General features: G+C 42.4%; 1 protein-coding gene across 1 annotated transcript; it reads right to left on the minus strand.

The window, feature by feature from the left end:
- Positions 1–1,030: 1,030 nt before the first annotated feature.
- dnajb11 (DnaJ heat shock protein family (Hsp40) member B11) lies at positions 1,031–18,245 on the minus strand. The gene is made up of 10 exons (XM_059342727.1): positions 18,070–18,245; positions 17,050–17,206; positions 15,267–15,364; positions 14,579–14,711; positions 13,703–13,845; positions 11,439–11,521; positions 10,841–10,898; positions 10,643–10,754; positions 9,548–9,707; positions 1,031–2,112 (listed from the first exon to the last, which is right to left on the minus strand). Exons 1-10 carry the CDS (start codon positions 18,141–18,143, stop codon positions 2,048–2,050), a joined length of 1,083 nt encoding a protein of 360 aa, XP_059198710.1. The 5' UTR covers positions 18,144–18,245; the 3' UTR covers positions 1,031–2,047.
- Positions 18,246–19,506: the final 1,261 nt, after the last annotated feature.

Consider the following 19,506-nt stretch of genomic DNA (forward strand, 5'->3'; position numbering starts at 1 on the left):
AAATCTTAATTGTAAAGTAACTTAGGCCACCAGATAAATGCAGTGGAGTAAAAAGTACAACACTTCCGTCTGAACTGTGTTAAGTGGCATGAAAAGAAAATACTCAAGTAAAGTATAAATAGTTCAAATTAGTATTTGTGCATTACTAGAGCAGCTGTTCTCAACCTTGGGGTCCCGACCCCAATTGGGGTCGTGAGATGATTTCTGGGGGTCGCCAAATCATTTTGGAAGTCAGCTCTGTCTCCACTGTGTTAAAGTGTTCATGTGTTAATGTATTTTAGTCTTTTTGGTCACTTAATGTCTTTTGGTCATTTTGTGTTTGTTTGTTTTTTTGTCATTTTGTGTCTTTTTTTGGTCATTTTTATGTCTTTTTTTTATCATTTTGTGGTCAATTTGTGTCTTTTTTTGTCATTTTGTTTCCTTTTTTTGGTCATTTTGTGTCTTTTTTTGTCATTTTGTGTCTTTTTTTGGTAATTTTTTTCTTTTTTGGGTCATTTTGTGTCTTTTTTCGTCATTTTGTATCTTTTTTTGGTGATTTTTGGTGATTTCTTGGTCATTTTGTGTCTTTTCTGGTCATTTTGTGTCTCTTTTGGTCATTTTGTGGTCATTTTGTTTCCTTTTTTTGGTCATTTTGTGTCTTATTTTGGTCATTTTTTTCTTTTTTGGGTCAATTTGTGTCTTTTTTGGTCATTTTGTGTCTTTTTTGGTCATTTTGTTTCCTTTTTTGGTCATTTTGTGTCTTTTTTCGTCATTTTGTATCTTTTTTTGGTCATTTTGTGTCTTTTTTCGTCATTTTGTGGTCAATTTGTGTCTTTTTGGTCATTTTGTTTCCTTTTTTTGGGTCATTCTGTTTCTTTTTTGGGTGATCTGAACTGTGCGTGTGAGATTGTGTTCAGTGAGCGGGGGTCGCGACTCAAAAAGGTTGAGAACTACTGCTCTAGAGTACTGAGCTACTGTCTCCACTGCTCTCTAATGGCCTCTAACTAGACTCGGATGCCATCTGCTGGTGAATCTGGGGTATGACATCTAATCAGAATTTGTAGAAATCTTTATTTATATCAGTCAAAAGTACATCGTCACCTTAAGGCCTTGACACTCTGGTGACATCGGGAGGCAGCGCTGCAGTCAACAGTAAAAACAGAGAGGAGAGAAATCCTAAAACCGCGTTTTATAAACCAAACTGTCGACAGTCAGGAGCAGCAACACCCGGCGGTCTGAGGGCTCCTTGAGTTCCAGGTGTTCAGCCCAGACATGGAGAGTGTCACAGGGGTGAGAAACAAATCTTTCTTAGAGTGGTGCTGGAGCATGTGCAAGCCCCTCCAAAAAAAAAAATCCTAAAAGTTTACTGATACACTGAAGAGGTCAACTCTTGTGAACCTGGGGGTTGTGCAATGTGGACAGTTTTGTTGTAAACGGAGGCATAAACATAAATTAGGAAAACTAAAACACAACAAACAGATGAGCTTTGTTCTTCCCTATTTACACAAGTCTGACCAGAACAGAATTTCTTTTTTTTCATCAGATGTTACATTCATAAAACTACTTTTACTTTTTTTTTTTCTTAAAATGTCTCGCACAGGTTGAAAGTTGTTCAAAAGTTGGATTTTCTTCTTCTTCTTCTCCAGATGTTTGTCAGCAGCTGGTCCTTCAGCAGATGAAGTGCGTAGACAGGTGGACACGTTATTAGTCGACAGTGTTTGTTTAACTTCAGATAGAAATAAGTCAATTCTCTTTTTTTAAAATAAAACCAAAAAAAAGGACGTATTACAATATCATGTGGGGCCAAAAAAAAACAAAAAAAGGTATAACAAAGACGTCCTTTCCTTTTATACACTTCAAATAAAACATCTGTAATTGTGCCACTGCTGTCAAAATGTAGAACATTAAAAACAAATTGGGTTCAAGCCGTCCTGAGAACAATCTGAAAATAATAAATACACCCTGGCCAGAATTATGGAGCACGGTCCTGTTGATTGAAGGATCTGTGTGTGTGTGTGTGTGTGTGTGTGTGTGACAGATAACTCAGTCCAGGCTGTCTGTTGCTGTGTTAGTATCCTTGTAGTCCATTATAAACCTTCTGTACAGAGCCCTGCTTCAGAAGACTCCGAATACCTGCAACACAGATAGAAAACTCTTAACTACAGCAACACAATAAATAAATAATACATTTATATAAATCAATAAATATAAATATATGGCTTTCATATGTCAGATAAGCCACAGAAGTGTGCCATGATTCCACTGGCTACTGATCTGACCATGTCTCCAAAATATTCTGCATGCAATAATGACTTAAACTCTTTAGCTACCTAGGTATCCATTATTACCAACCATGCCATGATATCTTGGCAGGAAGTGGGTAAAATAATGCTCCAAAGTTGAGCCAAATTTGAATAACCCATTGAAGCCTGGAAAGCGGATACGTCGTTCTCTTTCATAATATTTCGTTCGATGTCTCACTATGGGATGCACGCCCCCGCTGCAGACCTCAGAAGCATTAATCTCAATACGCCAATCCTGATTGGCTGGTAAACGTGTCCGTCCGTCCGCCCGCGGTAGTCCCACCTCCTATAAGTACCGCCTGCGGACGGGAACACGTCATTCAAACACCTCTTCTCACCCGGAGCATATCTTGCGTCCAAGGCTGGCTAGCTTAACTGTCTGTAGACGGATCTTATTTAGCTTCTGTCGCCGGGCGCTAGCTAGTTTTTTGGACATTTTATTGCTTCGTCGATCATACCAGATCGATTTCAGTGCTTTCTAGCCCCACCACGGTTGGTCAGCACTGTCCTCGGCGCCACACCAGGCAGCTCGAGTACCGAGTGTCGGCACACCAGCCGGTCCCTCGGTGCAATTAGCGTTAGCACACCAGCTAACCGTCCTCGATTCCCTGCCTGCACACCAGCTCGCACGGAATGGAGGTGAATACCCCTCACACCAGAGGGCACGGAGACTCAGCGGCCCGCTCGTGCCGCTGTGGGAACAAGATTGCGAGCAGGGATCCACACCAGGTCTGCTCGGGCTGCCTAGGGCTGGAACACGCCCGGCTAGCTATCGACGTCCCCGGCTCGTGTCAACACTGCGCGGTGTTCACGGTCAAGAGTCTCCGCCGACGGCTAGCCCGCCAGGCTAGCTTGTCTGGCTTCGACCCCTATCTCCCATCCGACGGCGCCGCCGGAGACGGAGAGGAGACGGGGGTCGCTGCGGTGGCGGTACCGGAGGCTTGTGCCAGCTGGGGCTCCCAGGCTGACCTCGCCACGGTCTCCACGCAGGAGGAAGACGTCCTGGAATTGGACTATGGGGACGATGATGACTGCGCCTCTGAACTCCTCATATCAGAGGATGAAGAAGAGGACGACGTCTTCATCACTCCGGCCGGGGCTGCAAAGCCCGCGGTCTCCGTTGCCTTTCGGGATGGAGATGAGAGTAGCTTACCAGCCTCTCCCCTCCCCAGCTCGGACATGCTCGACGTGTGCAAACGCGCTGCAGCCCGACTGGCTATCCCCTGGCCTGCTGTCGTAGCTGAGACCACCAGGTCCCGCTACGAGGGGAAGAAATTGCCCCTGGCCAGGAGCGCGACAAGGCAACTTCTCCCCGTCTTCCCAGAACTGCTGGATGAGGTGGCGCGCTCGTGGAAAGACCGCCCCTACAGCAGCAGGAGCCCGGTCCCCGGTGCCTCGTCCCTCGACTGTGAAGCGATGGAGAGCCTGGGCCTGCTCCGTATGCCTCCGATGGAGCCACTCGTCGCGGCGCACCTCCACCCGCGGCTGTCAGCGGTGTCCTCCCGGAGCCCCAGCCTGCCGTCTAAGTCGGACCGTTTTCAGTCAGCCCTGACTGAAAAGGCCTACAAGGCAGCTGCGCTTTCGGCCAGAGCGCTCAATGTCCTCTCCCTGCTCACGGCCTACCAGGCTGAGTTGTGTGAGGATTTTGTGCAAACTCAGGACCCGGCTGCGTGGGAGGAGATCCCGGTCATTACCGACCTGTGTCTCCGTGTCCAACGCTGCGCGGTCCAGGCCACGGGGAAAGCGATGGGGACCATGGTCCTGCAGGAACGGGCGCGGTGGCTCAACCTCGCCAACCTGTCGGACAGGGAGAAGGACGACGTCCTGGACATGCCCATTGTCCCGGAGGGGATTTTTGGCTCCGCGTTGGCTTCAATGCAACGGCGGTGTGAAGCCAAAAAGAAGGAGGATGAGGCTCTCCAGCTCTGCCTCCCCCGTAAGCCCCCTGCGCCCTCTCCACCTGCGCAGCGTAAAACCTTCACACAGGCTGCTTCCTAGGTTTCACGGTTTAAAGTGCCTAAGCAGCCAAGACCCCAGCCTGCGCCGCCTTCCCAGCCAGGTCGGCCCAGCTGGCCCAGAAAACCCTCGGTCCCGGCCGCGGCTCCGCCGGCCCCGCCCGCGCAAGCTACCGGCCAGGCCAGGAAAAAGAAGAGAGCGGCCTGACCGCCCCTCTCTCCACCGGTGATGCAGCTGGACGTTCCCCGTTCTCCAGCCCCACCTGTTCGGCTTTTCAGCGTGTGCCCGGGGGCCCCCCACGCCCCCGCCTCCCAGCCGCCACGGCCTGCGCCAGAGCGAGCCGGGAGAGATGGACGTTTGACGGCGGAGAGTTCAGCGGTTGCCCCTGTCTTACGTCCACAAGCACGCACACACACACACATTTTCTCAAAGAAAATAAAATGTGTCCCGCTGCCGCATCCAGGCCGAGTGCCGAGGGCGCAGCTAATAAAAGCCAAAAGAATCACAATGAGCAGCGCGGTGGCAACGCTCGCTGTTCCCCCTCGGGTAAAAGCCGAGGCGGGGGCGGCGGGGCCGCCGCGCTGCCCACCCGGACGGCCGTCCACTGTGCCGTCCGGGTGCCGTGCCACTGTTCCACCACGGGAGGCCGCCACCGCACCGCGGCTGGGGCCTCTCGTGGTGGAGGGGCTGCGGTGCGAGACCACTCTCTCCCTCAGGTGGGAGAGATGGGCCGCACTCGCGGCTCCGCCTTGGGTGTTGAGGACGATTTCGCGGGGTTACAGGCTGCAGTTCGCCGCCGTTCCTCCGCGTTTCGCCGGTATAATACACTCTCAGGCTCGGGGGGAGTCAGCTCGTGTTTTGCAGGAGGAAATCCTCTCGCTGTTAAACAAAAGAGCAATTTGTGTCGTTCCCCCCGCACAGTGTCAGAGCGGTTTTTACTCCAGGTATTTTCTGGTTCCCAAACGGGGGGGGACCGGTATTCGCCCTATCCTGGATTTACGTGCTCTGAACAAATTTCTCAGGAAATACAAATTCAGGATGCTTACACACGCATCCCTGTTGCGCCTTGTGCGGCAGAACGATTGGTTCACTTCTGTCGATCTGAAAGACGCGTATTTCCACATCCCGATCTATCCTCCCCACAGAAAGTATCTGAGGTTCGCTTTCCAGGGGATCTGCTACGAGTATCGCGTACTTCCCTTCGGCCTGTCTTTAAGCCCGAGGGTGTTTGTGCGGTGCACGGAAGCGGCGATAGCCCCGCTGAGACGGCAGGGCATTCGCCTGGCCACATATCTGGACGACTGGCTGCTGCTGGCACAGTCGGAGCAGGAGGCCAGAGCGCACACGCGTATTCTCATGCAACACCTGGTGGATCTGGGTTTCGTGATAAACGCGGAAAAGAGCGTGCTGTCCCCGGCGCAGGAGATAATCTTTCTGGGATTATCCCTGGACTCGGTGTCTTTCACGGCGCGCCTCTCGGCGGAGCGTGTGAGGGTCTTCAGGACATGTCTCGCGCTTTTTCGTCCGAGGAAATCTGTTCGATTCAGGTTGTGTCTTCGGTTACTCGGGTTGATGGCGTCTGCCATTCTCGTAGTCCGTCTCGGTCGCCTCCACATGAGGGAATTCCAGCTGTGGGTGGCCTCATGTGGGCTGGACCCCGTGCGTCATGGCGCACGGATGGTGCCGGTCACGCCGGGGTGCGCCAGGTCGCTGCGCCACTGGCGAGTCCCGTCCTTTCTGACCCGCGGGGTACCCATGGGCTCCGTTCTGTCCAGGAAGGTGGTCACTACGGACGCCAGCCTGACGGGATGGGGCGGGATTCACGAGGGCCGGTCTGTGAGGGGCGTCTGGAGTGTGGGCCTCCAGCGGTCTCACATAAATTTTCTGGAGCTTTCAGCGGTGTTCCTCTCCCTGAAACATTTTCTTCCGTCTCTCATGGGTCATCATGTCCTGGTGAGGACGGACAATACGACGACGGTGGCGTATATCAACCGTCAGGGGGGTTTACGCTCCCGTCAGCTGCACATGTTGGCACGCAGACTGATCCTGTGGAGCTGCGGTCGTCTCCTCTCTCTGAGAGCGACGCATGTTCCGGGAGTCCTGAACACGGGCGCGGACCTGTTGTCCAGGGGCGCGCCAGTGTACGGGGAATGGACTCTGCACCCGGAGGTTGTGGAGCAGTTGTGGTCCCGTTACGGTCGGGCCGCGGTGGATCTGTTCGCGTCGCGAGAGAACGCGCAGTGCGCGCTGTTTTACTCTCTGCGCGGCGTGGATGCTCCCCTCGGCATAGACGCGTTAGCGCACGCCTGGCCGCGCGAGCTTCTTTATGCGTTCCCTCCCCTGGCCTTGATACCCCCCACTCTGTCCAGAGTGAGGGAGCACGGCCACGCGCTGATTCTGGTGGCTCCGCATTGGCCTGCGATGCATTGGCTGGCGGAGATATATCGGTTGCTGTGCACCCAACCCTGGCAGCTCCCGCTGCGCAGGGACCTGCTGTCGCAAGGGGGGGGGATGGTCTTCCATCCGCACCCGGAGCGCCTGGCGCTCTGGGCTTGGCCCCTGAGTGGCTCAATCTGTCAGCTGGGGGTCTCTCACAGCGAGTGATTTCCACTATTCAGAGTGCTCGAGCCGCCTCCACTAGGTCTCTGTATGACTGCAAGTGGAGGGTGTTTGAGGAGTGGTGCCACAGTAACGGCCACGTTCCTCTTCAGTGTCCGGTGGGGGTGATTTTGTCATTCTTGCAGGACCTGATTGACAATCGGAAGGCTTTCTCCACGGTTAAGGTGTACTTGGCGGCTATTGCCGCGTGCCACGTGGGGTTTGGGAGGCTGACGGTGGGCCAGCACCCACTCGTTTGCCGTTTTATGAAGGGGGCGCGCAGGCTTCTCCCCGTGTCCAGGCCGCTGGTGCCGCCTTGGGACCTGGCTGTGGTTTTGGAGGGGCTCAAGGGCCCTCCGTTTGAACCACTGGAGGGGGCCGACTTGAAACACGTGTCTCTCAAGGCGGTGTTGTTACTGGCTCTGGCTTCGGCGAAGCGGGTTAGTGACATTCATGCGCTCTCGGTGCACCCGTCGTGCACTCAGTTCTTCCCGGGGGATGTGAGGATGACCTTGAGGCCCAACCCGGCTTTTGTGCCTAAGGTGGTGGGCTCATGTTCTCCTATTGACCTTGTGGCCTTTGCTGCCTCATCTGGTGAGCTGCGGTCGCATGCGTTATGTCCAGTCCGTGCTGTGCGCACCTATGTGGATAGGACTGGGGGGTTCAGGAGGAGCGATCAGCTGTTCGTCTCCTGGGCTAGTCCTCATAGAGGGAAGCCTATTACGAAGCAGCGCCTGTCCCACTGGGTGGTGGAGGCGATTGCTTTGGCCTATGCGGGTCAGGGTTTGCAGCCACCTGTGGGTCTGCGAGCGCACTCGACTCGGGGCGTGGCTACATCCTGGGCCTTGTTCAGGGGAGTGTCTGTTCAGGACATTTGTGCGGCGGCGAGTTGGTCCTCGCCTCTCACTTTTGTCCGCTTTTATATGTTGGACGTCTCCGCTCCTTGCGTGGCAAGCGCGGTATTGATGTCCTGATTGGAACAGATTGGTTTCCCTGGGGGTTGGTGGACGCTGGATAAGCTTGTCTGGCAATACGGGAGCAACCATATCCCATAGTGAGACATCGAACGAAATATTATGAAAGAGAACTTTAGGTTATTTACATAACCCCGGTTCTCTGAGTAATATGAGTGAGATGTCTCACCAGACAACCCTTCTTGCTTGGGCGGGTGAGAAGAGGTGCTTATCTTGAATGACGTGTTCCCGTCCGCAGGCGGTACTTATAGGAGGTGGGACTACCGCGGGCGGACGGACGGACACGTTTACCAGCCAATCAGGATTGGCGTATTGAGATTAATGCTTCTGAGGTCTGCAGCGGGGGCGTGCATCCCATAGTGAGACATCTCACTCATATTACTCAGAGAACCGGGGTTATGTAAATAACCTAAAGTTTTGTAGTATTTGTATAAGCTTTCAAATACTTTTTGAATTTCATTTCTATCTGCTACAGAGGCTGAAAAATCTATTATTTAGTAGAAGCGTTGACACTTCTGTTGAATTTCCAGAAAAACTTCAGGTTTTAGGGGCTGATTTTAAAATCCCCCAGAGGTTTTACAGGCGTTTTAGGCGTCAATGGGATAAGGAAAAAAATGAGCAATTTTAAAAGGGGTCCCTTGACCTCTGAACTTAGGCTATCTAAATAGAAATTGGTTCTATGGGTACCCACAAGTCTCCCCTTTTAGTGACATACACATTTTATGATAATCTCCTGTAGCAGAAATGTGTTATTTTAATTTTTATTTAAATATCTCCATATACTGGGGTCCCTAAACAGTCCATGAGTTGAATATATTTTCTTGTAGAAATCTTTGAAACACAAAACATGCTTGAAAAACAGCATGGATTTTTCTCTGTTGTTCCTCGAGGTCATGGTGTCTTAATGTGGGATTTAAAGGGCTTTTCGACTTGTTTTTATCAATTCTCAAATAGTTAGAAAATGGTTAAATTTAGCACGAAATGTGTGTAACGATTGGTATCAGGCCAAAAACAGCTGCAATAAATTGTGAAACATAACTGGACATGGGGATGTACTTCATATACTCGTATCATAATGTTGGAAACTATTACACACTGTAAACCATAGGTGTCAAACTCTGGCCCGTGGGCCAAATTTGGCCCGCAGTATAATTATATTTGGCCCGCGAGGAAATACCAAATGACAACCAGAGCTGGCCCGCCGGTATTATACAGCGCAAATAATACTACAAATCCCAGAATGCTCTGCTGGTGTTCTGGCTTGAACACAGTAGATCAGTGTGGAGCAAACTGAGCAACAATTAAAGTGTCTTTATGCACTTTTTCTTGCTAGTCCAAGGCTTGAATGGCTGCACATTCATTGAAGGATATTATTATTAGTCATTTGGTTTATTATTTTTATTTTATTCTTACATTTATTTTTAGCCTGTGGAAAAAAAGATTACTGTTAAATTTAAATTTAAAGAAGGCCGCATATAAAATAAAGAGACATACGATTTTTATTTAATTTTATTTAAGAAATGAATGCCATTGATGTGTTTGTTTGTTTTATTTGATATTCGATTTTGCATGTTTGCAATATTAAGTTATATCAAGCTTTGCTTGTTCCATTTAGGTCAATTTTTATCAATAAATATCAATGTTGGCCCGCGACTTTGTCCAAGTTTTACATTTTGGCCCATTGTGTATTTGAGTTTGACACCCCTGCTGTAAACCAACACCTCCATTCATTCTCACCATCTTTCTGCTGATCGTCGAGCTGCGTCTGAGGAAACTCCACGTCGAAGGTGATGATGAGGGAACCTCGGATGTTGATGTTGTCAAAGTTGGGCAGACCTTCTCCTTTCTTCCACATGCGAGCACCGGGCTTGGTGATCTTATCTCTCACTATATGGACCTGATGGGCAAACACAGATGCAAAGATTCAACTACAAACCAACTTTTAAAATGTTTAAATGAGACACAGTTAGGGTTGCAAAGGGGCGGAACATTTCCGGTAAATTTCCATGGGAAGTTAAGCTTGGGAATTTTGGAAATATTCCATATTGGAAGCTTTCCATGGGAATAATGGGAATTTAGGAGAACTAATTGGGAATATATTATATACAAGCATAAATATAAGCAGAAGTCATAAGAAAACATCCATACAAAATGTTTTCAACAGATATTTCAACAGATTTATTTGTAAGTAGAGTAGAACACGTTCTAATTACTTGTTTCATGGATGAACAAAAACAGGAGTGTTGGGTTCAATATCACCCATCCCCTAACCCCACTCATTCAAAAATTCCCAGTTTATTCCCATAAATTCCCGTTAATTCCCATTAATTCCCGTTAATTCCCTTAAATGGGCCCCAGACTCTGGAACGCCCTCCCCCTCCATGTCCGAAAAGCCCCCACAGTGGAATGTTTTAAGGTTCGTCTCAAGACCCATTTTTATTCCTTGGCTTTTTAACACTGCGTGAGTTTTGTGGTCCTCTGTGTCTTTTATTTATTTTACTACTTTTAACTGCGTCTTTTATTTTATTTTACTATGTTTATCTGTTTGATTGTATTGTTTTATTTATGGCATCATTTTAGATTTATACACTTATTATTTATTGCTGATTGGTATATGGAATTGTTTGTTTTATTGTTGATTTTATGTACAGCACTTTGGAGACGTTTGTGTTGTTTAAATGTGCGAAACAAATAAAGGGGATTGGATTGGATTGGATTGGATTAAATTCCCATGGAAAGTTTCCGTCTTTGAAAATTCTGGGAATTTTGCAACCCTAGACACAGTAGATAAAAAATGCCTGTTCTTTATAAAAGATCATGTGTGTACAGAACCTTGTGTCCATCCAAATGTACGATGTCCATCTCAAAGCCCACCAGAGCCTCCACCAGGGAGATGGTGACGTTAGTGTACAGGTCGTCTCCTCTGCGCTCAAACACAGGATGTCTGGAAAGAAAAGCATCCCACCGTCATGTTACTGTGTTCCACTCGTCTAATATTAGGGAAGTAAAACAGTAAAAATAGCTCATTACTTCAGCACTTTGATGCGGAAGCGTAAATCTCCAGGTTCTCCGTCGATGTGAGGCTCCCCTGTGGTCACACATCAGACATTAACAACAGATAATAGAGATATAGATATATAGATATATAGATATATAGATAGATAGATAGATAGATAGATAGATAGATAGATAGATAGATAGATAGATAGATAGATAGATAGATAGATAGATAGATAGATAGATAGATAGATATACTTTATTTATCCCAAGCTGGGAAATTACAGTGTAGCAGCAGCATTACACACAGAGACAATAACAACACAATTAAATAAAAAGAACAACCTAGGCATACTTCAAGCAATAAAATATAAAAATACAATAAAATATAATAAAAAATAAAGTGTCTAAAGAAGGAGTAGAATAGAATTCCAGTGCAGAATAAATATGAATATGCAGTATAAAAATGTTGGTGCTATGAAACAAATAAGGTGCAATGAACAGTGTGCATAAAAAACACATAAAGTGCATAGACAGTATGTAATGAACCAGACTATTATTTGTTATTGTACAGTGTGATGGCATGTGGCATATAAAAGACCAACAACCCATTTATATTCAGTAAATTTACCTTCTCCAATGAAGGGGTACTCCATCTCATCTCTCACTCCCTGTTCAATTTCTACCTCCAAGGTTCTCTCTTCATTAACCAGCCTGAAGAAAACAGAAAACATGTTGTTATATGAGGCTTGTTCAGCTTCTTACCTTACTGTTATTACACCTCTGATATCAGCTGGAGTCCTGCAAACCAAGGTTATAATAGTTTTGGATTTTTCATTAGTTTTTTCATTAGTTTTAATTTTGTTGTGAATTTTTGTTTTCAAATTCAGTTAGTTTTAGTTAGTTTTTAGAGCGAGTTTGCTAGTTTTAGTTTAGTTTTTAGAAAATGCTTAGTTTTAGTTTAGTTTTTATTAGTTTTAGTTTTTTTGTCCTTTGGTTTATCCATCTTAGCCCCAATAAGGTTATTTACTCTTACAGTTCTGGGTGTTCTGTATTTTGGTTCTAGTGTAAACATCCCAGTCTCAGTAAACATATTCACCATGTGTTGCATGTTCAAATAGAAACACTGAATTATGAATGAAAAAAGTTGACAAAAACGAAAACTAAGGACATTTTCACCATAATTTTAGTTAGTTGTCGTTAGTTTTGTAACCACAAAATACAGTTTCAGTTAGTTATCGTTTTTTAAAAAACTAGTTTTTATTTTTATCTCAGTTAACGAAAATGTTTTTTCAATTTTAGTTTTCGTTATTTTGTTAGTTTTCGTTAACTATAATAACCTTGCTGCAAACATTCCTTACATTATGAAGCTTATAGTGGTCAGGTTTTGATGAGACTAGTGTTGATTTAACTGTTTGATACTTTTGGAGGATTGGTTGCACTGTTCAGCAAAGTACAGGTACATGTGGAAAAGTTACAATATCATGAAATGTTTTTAATATTTTTTGTCAATTACTTCAGAAAGTGAAACTCGTATATTATATAGATTCATTACACAGAGTGAAATATTTCAAGCCTGTATTTCTTAGTATTTTCATGATTCTGGCTTAGAGATAAAGAAAACACAAAACTCAAGTGTCTCAGAAAGTTAGAATATTACATAAGTTCAATTAAAAAAAGGATATTTTAAACTCAAATGTCATGCTTCTGAAAAGTATTTTAATTTCTATACACTCAGTACTTGGTTGGGCTCCTTTTACATGAATTACTGCATTAATACAGCGTGGCATGGAGGAGATCAATCTGAACTTTTTCACAATATTCTAATTTTCTGAGACACTGAGTTTTGTGTTTTCATTATCTCTAAGCCAGAATCATCAAAATTACAAGAAAAACAGCTTGAAATATTTCACTCTACGCCTAACGAATCTATATAATGTATGAGTTTCACTGTCTGAAATAATTGACAAAAAATATTGAACTTTTTCATGATATTCTAATTTTTTGAGATGTACCTGTATTACTGTTATTACAAAGAAAATTGCTCCTGATGTGTGCAATGTGTGTGTTTTTAAACGTTTAACCTTCCTAATGAGCCAAGGAGGGTAAAAACAGGAGAAGTCACCGGGTGAAATGGCGTAATATCATAATAATACTGTGTTCAACACATGCACAGTAAAATATGGTCTGTACCAAGGTTATTATAGTTAACGAAAACTAACGAAATAACGAAAACTAGAATTGAAAAAACATTTTCGTTAACTGAAATAAAAATAAAAACTAGAGTTTTTAAAAAAACGATAACTAACTGAAACTGTATTGTGTGGTTACAAAACTAACTAAAATAATAAACAAACATGAATATGTTTACTGAGACTGGGATGTTTACACTAGAACCAAAATTCAAAACAGTTAATAACCTTATTGGGGCTAAGATGGATAAACCAAAGGAAATAAAGGCAAAATTTATTATGACCTCTTTGAATCTGGCACCCGACACATAGCCCATTACAAAAAAACTAAAACTAACACTAAAACTAATAAAAACTAAACTAAAACTAAGCATTTCCAAAAAATAAAAACTAAACTAAAACTAGAAAACTCACTCTAAAAACTAACTAAAACTAATTGAATTTGAAAACAAAAATTCACAACGAAATTAAAACTAAAACTAATGAAAAATCCAAAACTATTATAACCTTGGTCTGTACCTGACAAAAGGCTCAATGGTAGCACACGATCATAGAATAGCTTGGTTTACTTCTAGCATGTCTGCAATAATTCTCCAACATCCAGCGACAGTTGCACTTTGCATTTTACCCTCCTTTCCTCCGGGGGAAGCATGGCATTTTCAAATATCTGCTTTGAAAAAACTCCTTAAACAAACAAACTTACTTGACATTGGGACACTCATCACACACCATCTCCTGCGTCATCTGGAAGCGTCCCGGTCCGAGCTGCGTCGTCCTCATCTCCTGTCTGCAGTTACACTTCCTCTTGCCAGGAGCTTCCTTAGCCACAGGCTTGTTACGTATAACCTGCGCAACGAAAACAAGAACATTCAGTCAATCAGATGATGAATCAGTGCATGTTGCAGTGTGACAGCTGCAAGATTCAGTCTGAGTTTGTTAATCAAACACAAAGGTTGTTTAGAGCAGTAGTTCTCAACCTTTTTGAGTTGCGACCCCCAATTTAACATGCATGTTGTCCGCGACCCCCGCTCACTGAACACACAGTTCAGATCACCCAAAAAAGAAACAAAATGACCTAAATAAGGAAACAAAATGACCAAAAAAGACACAAATTGACCACAAAATGATCAAAAAAGACACAAAATGACCAAAAAAGACACAAAATGACTAAAAAAAGACACAAAATGACTAAAAAAAAGACACAATATGACCAAAAAAGAAACAAAATGACCAAAAAAAGACACAATATGACTAAAAAAAAGACACAATATGACCAAAAATGAAACAAAATTACCAAAAAAAGACACAAAATGACCAAAAAAAGACACAAAATGACCAAAAAAGAAACAAAATTACCAAAAAAAGAAACAAAATGATAAAAAAAGGCACAAAATGACAAAAAAAACACACAAAAAAGACAAAAAAAAAGACTAAAACACATGAACACTTTAACACAGTGGAGACAGAGCTGACTTCCAGAATGATTTGGCGACCCCCAGAAATCATCTCGCGACCCCAATTGGGGTCCTGACCCCAAGGTTGAGAATAGCTGGTTTAGTGAACAAGATTTCCTTCTCACCTCCACAAAATTCCCAGAGTACACCTCTTCAAGTGTGACCTCCAGGTCTAGTATGATGTCATTTCCTCTGGGGATGTTCCTGTCCTGCTGCTGTCGGTTTCCTCCAAACATGAAGCCAAAATCTCCAAAGAAGCTGCAGGAGGAAGAGACAAGAACACAGTTTATTCTGTCATTTCATTTTTATCTATCTATCTAATAATTAGGGCAGCATAATTTGCAAAAAAATCTGGAACTGCAATTATATTTGACTGATATTTTTGGCATGATATTGGAGGGAATGACAATTTTTTTTTTTTGCATTATTCTCATTTTCAAGAGAAAAAAAAATCTCATTTTCAAGAAAAAAATATACAACAGAGTCAGGATGACCATTTATATTTCATAATCCACACAATCTCTGCAGTTTTGTATGACCTATTTTTTCAGTAAAAAAAAACCCAAACAATTTAGCTCCAGTGTAAACTGTTCAGTGGATTATCCAGATTAACTATGAGGTCGTTTCTGGAAAAACATATTGCTGCTGAATAATTCAATGCTGTGAGCACAACAAACAAGAAAGTGTGGGAAAATGTGTACTAGGAACAAGTCAGAAATCCTTTTTATCTTTTGACATTAAATTGGCTTTTTGCTGCATACAATAAGATCTCCTTGGTCTGAATAAAAACCCAGCTGAGCTCATGAAACCCACCTGGAGAAGATGTCGTTGTGAGAGCTGTGGTGACCTTCTTTAAGTCCGTCTTCTCCGTACGCGTCATACTGTTTCCTTTTCTCCTCGTCTGAGAGCACCTACAGATACACAAGCTGTCAGTCACAGAACAAACAACTCTACACTGTTTTTATTCACATTTCATAAAGTATGTGGAACCATAATATCATCCTATACATTACAGAACAAAACCTCAAACAGCATCAACACCTTCACGGAACTTGTTTCTTAGAATATTTACAAAAGCAGTATTATTGTTTGCACACTGAGCTCAAAGATGATAAGAGAGCTATATTTATCCTGCCAAGGGTTGTGCAGCTTCTGCAGTACAAGGCAAGAAAGGGTGAAAATATAAAGAGTAAGACTGCTAGACTTTTGGAAAAATCATCATTGTGATCTAAATATTAATCAAAATAATCACGTTATGCAACACGATTACTCGTTGACTTGTCTGTCGTGGATTTTCTTGAATTTATAAATTTAATTCCACTGAAAAACAAATAAAAAAACAAATGTAAAAAAAACGAGATAAATAAATATACAAAAATATATACTAATATAATTAAAATATAATTAAAATATTTTAATATAATTTAATATAATTAAAACTTTAGTACCGGTTAAAACATTTTTTTTTTTTTTCGGTTAAAAAAAAATATTTTGGTTGCGTGGCTTTATTTTAATTTATGTTTTATTATGTTTCATTAGGATATTTAGAAATGTTTTTCGACATCCCAATTCCAATGTCTGAATATTCTTGAAAAATAAATTAAGTATGCTGCAATATCATACTATTTTATTTTATCATTAACTCAGTGGCATAAAAAAGTCTTAAAATTACTTACATGCCATTTATTGCAATTATTTCTGGCACAATAATATGTCATCCAACAACAGCAGTTATTGTGATAGGCCTGAATAAAAATATACAGGTGCATCTCAATAAATTAGGATATCATAGAAAAGTCAATTTCTAGTAGTTCAAGTCAAACAGCCCCAACCAAGTATTGATTCATACAGATGGACATACTTTGCAGAGACCAACATACTTTTTAAAATTGGTCTTTTGTATTATATATATATATATATATATATATATATATATATATATATATTTTTTTTTTTTTTTTTTGAGACACTGAATTTTAGGTCTTCATTAAATGTAAGCCATAATCATTCTAATTAGAAGAAATTAAATAAATTAAGACATGAAATGTTTCATTCTGTGTGTAATGGATCTATGCGTGTTATTTCTACTTTTTGAATTTAATTACTGACATAAATAAACTTTTCTATGATATTCTAATTTATTGAGATGCACCTGTAAATAACCAGATATCCCTTATTGATTCCACTCCTTGTTTATCAAACCACACTATGAATAAGGGTTATTTTTAACAGCAATGAGAGACTTTGATATGAAAACACCTGCAGACCTTATCTGACTCCGCTCCTTTTTATCCACGTCGGGCTTTACTGACTGCCAGCTGTGCTGCCGAGCAGCCAATCAGAAGCAGCCACACGGTCTAGTCGACCAATCACAGCGAGCCTTCAGTTTCCAACAACAACCAAATAGCTAACGTACAAAAGACTTTTGTGTTTGTGCCTCAGGCTCTTCCGCACAGTGTCTCAAATTTTCAGACAAAATAAAGACTCCACATACACAGTTACACATACATTCACCCATTTGTGTGTCAATAAGTTGGCTATAGCCTCTTCAGCGATCAATAGCATTATAAACACAACAATAACTGCATGCACCCACCTCATAAGCTGCTCCTAAGTCTGCAAATTTGTCCTGAGCTTTCGGGTCGTCTTGATTTCTGTCGGGGTGTAACTGCAGAGCCAGCTTTCTGTAGGCCTTCTTGATGTCCCTGATTGATGCAGTCTTGCTCACCCCCAGGATCTTATAGAAATCTCGCCTACAAGTGAGAAAAACAAGGGTAACAAAGACTATGAGCTTCAGAAAAAGAGAGACAGAGAAAGCTAAATGTAAAAGAAAAGAAAGCCTGCAGTGAGAGAACACTGTTGGGGTGATTTATTTTGATTACAGCCAACTAGCCAACTTTCACTGTACAATAACAAATAATAACCTGGTTCACACTGTACAATAACAAATAATAACCTGGTTCATTACATACTGTCTATGCACTTTATGTGTTTTTTATGCACACTGTTCATTGCACCTTATTTGTTTCATAGCACCAACATTTTTATACTGTATATTCATATTTATTCTGCACTGGAATTCTATTCCACTCCTTAATACATAGTCCTTCTTTAGACACTTTATTTTTATTGTATTTTTATATTTTATTGCTTGAAGTATGCCTAGGTTGTTCTTTCTATTTAATTGTGTTGTTATTGTCTCTGTGTGTAATGCTGCTGCTACACTGTAATTTCCCAGCTTGGGATAAATAAAGTATATCTATCTATCTATCTATCTATCTATCCATCTATCCATCTATCCATCTATCTATCTAGCTATCTATCTAGCTAGCTAGGGAAGCAAGGAAGCCGGTGTAGCTTCATTGCTATGAAAGTTAGCTCCAAGCTAAGCTAACTAAGCTAGCTCTTCATTCAAAACATAGCCGCTCCAGCTCCTGGTTTCTAAACATTATCAGATAGCTAGATAACATTAAAAAAAACACGACAGTTATTATCAGGTGAGCTGGGTGTAGCAGGTAGCTTCAGTAATTCCACACATGTAGCTGTGGTGGTGGTGTGGACCAATCACAGTGGAACATGTGTCCCACCTGGAGATGCTGCTCCACCAGCTACTCACCCCGCCAGCACCGCCGTCACCACGTAGAGGAGCAGGCAGCACACATGGCAGAGGTTCATCCCTTTGGTCGCCATAGATCCCGTGTTTTTAAAAAGAAAATAAGGGAAGCAGCAAAAAGAAAGAGCCGGCTTTTGAAGGTTGGATCCCGGCTACCAGTCACAAGCGTCTTCCTCCTGTCAGACAGAGCCAGCCACAAGCCCCGCCCCCTCAGCCACAAGCCCCGCCCCCTCTTAAAGAGACATCCCGCTTTAAACACAGCACAGATTCTTCAAGGTGCAGAAATATAGATAGATAGATAGATAGATAGATAGATAGATAGATAGATAGATAGATAGATAGATAGATAAATAGATAGATAGATAGATAGATAGATAGATAGATGGATAGATAGATAGATAGATAGATAGATAGATAGATAGATAGATAGATAGATAGATAGATAGATAGATAGATAAATTCTTTAAATGCAACACTTTTTTTTGTTGTCAAGGGAAAGAAAATGAAGCAGCAACTATTTCAATAATGGATCAATTGTTTTGTTTTTGTTTTCATTGAAAAATGCCAAAGATTCTCTGGTTGCAGCTTTTTAAACATAATAACAGAAAATCTAACATTTAAATTTTAGACTTTTGGTCGTAGAAAAAACAGATAGATAGATAGATAGATAGATAGATAGATAGATAGATGGATAGATGGATAGATAGATAGATAGATAGATAGATAGATAGATAGATAGATAGATAGACAGATAGATAGATAGATAGATAGATAGATGTACTTTATTTATCCCAAGCTGGGAAATTACAGTGTAGCAGCAGCATTACACACAGAGACAATAACAACACAATTAAATAAAAAGAACAACCTAGGCATACTTCAAGCAATAAAATATAAAAATACAATAAAATACAATAAAAAATAAAGTGTGTAAAGAAGGAGTATGTATTAAGGAGTAGAATAGAATTCCAGTGCAGAATAAATATGAATATACAGTATAAAAATGTTGGTGCTATGAAACAAATAAGGTGCACCTACATATACACCATACAATATACAATATACACCTACAGCAGGGATGGGCAGCTTAAATGCTGGAGGAACCCTTTATCATTTGCCGGCTTTTATTGAGAATTGGCGGTGGTGAACAGTCGATATTTAGGGGGAGATAGCAGGTCAACAATAGATAAGATAATACTTTATTTATCCCTGATAGATACAGTACAGGCCAAACGTTTGGACACACACCTTCTCATTCAATGAGTTTTTCTTTATTTCCATGACTATTTACATTGTAGATTCTCACTGAAGGCATCAAAACTATGAATGAACACATATGGAATTATTTACTTGAAAAAAAAAAAGTGAAATAACTGAAAACATGTCTTGTATTTTAGATTCCTCAAAGTAACCACCCTTTGCTTACTAGAATATAAGACA

The sequence above is a fragment of the Centropristis striata genome, chromosome 10 (assembly GCF_030273125.1).
Source record: "Centropristis striata isolate RG_2023a ecotype Rhode Island chromosome 10, C.striata_1.0, whole genome shotgun sequence".
In the NCBI taxonomy this organism is placed as follows: Eukaryota; Metazoa; Chordata; class Actinopteri; order Perciformes; family Serranidae; genus Centropristis; species Centropristis striata.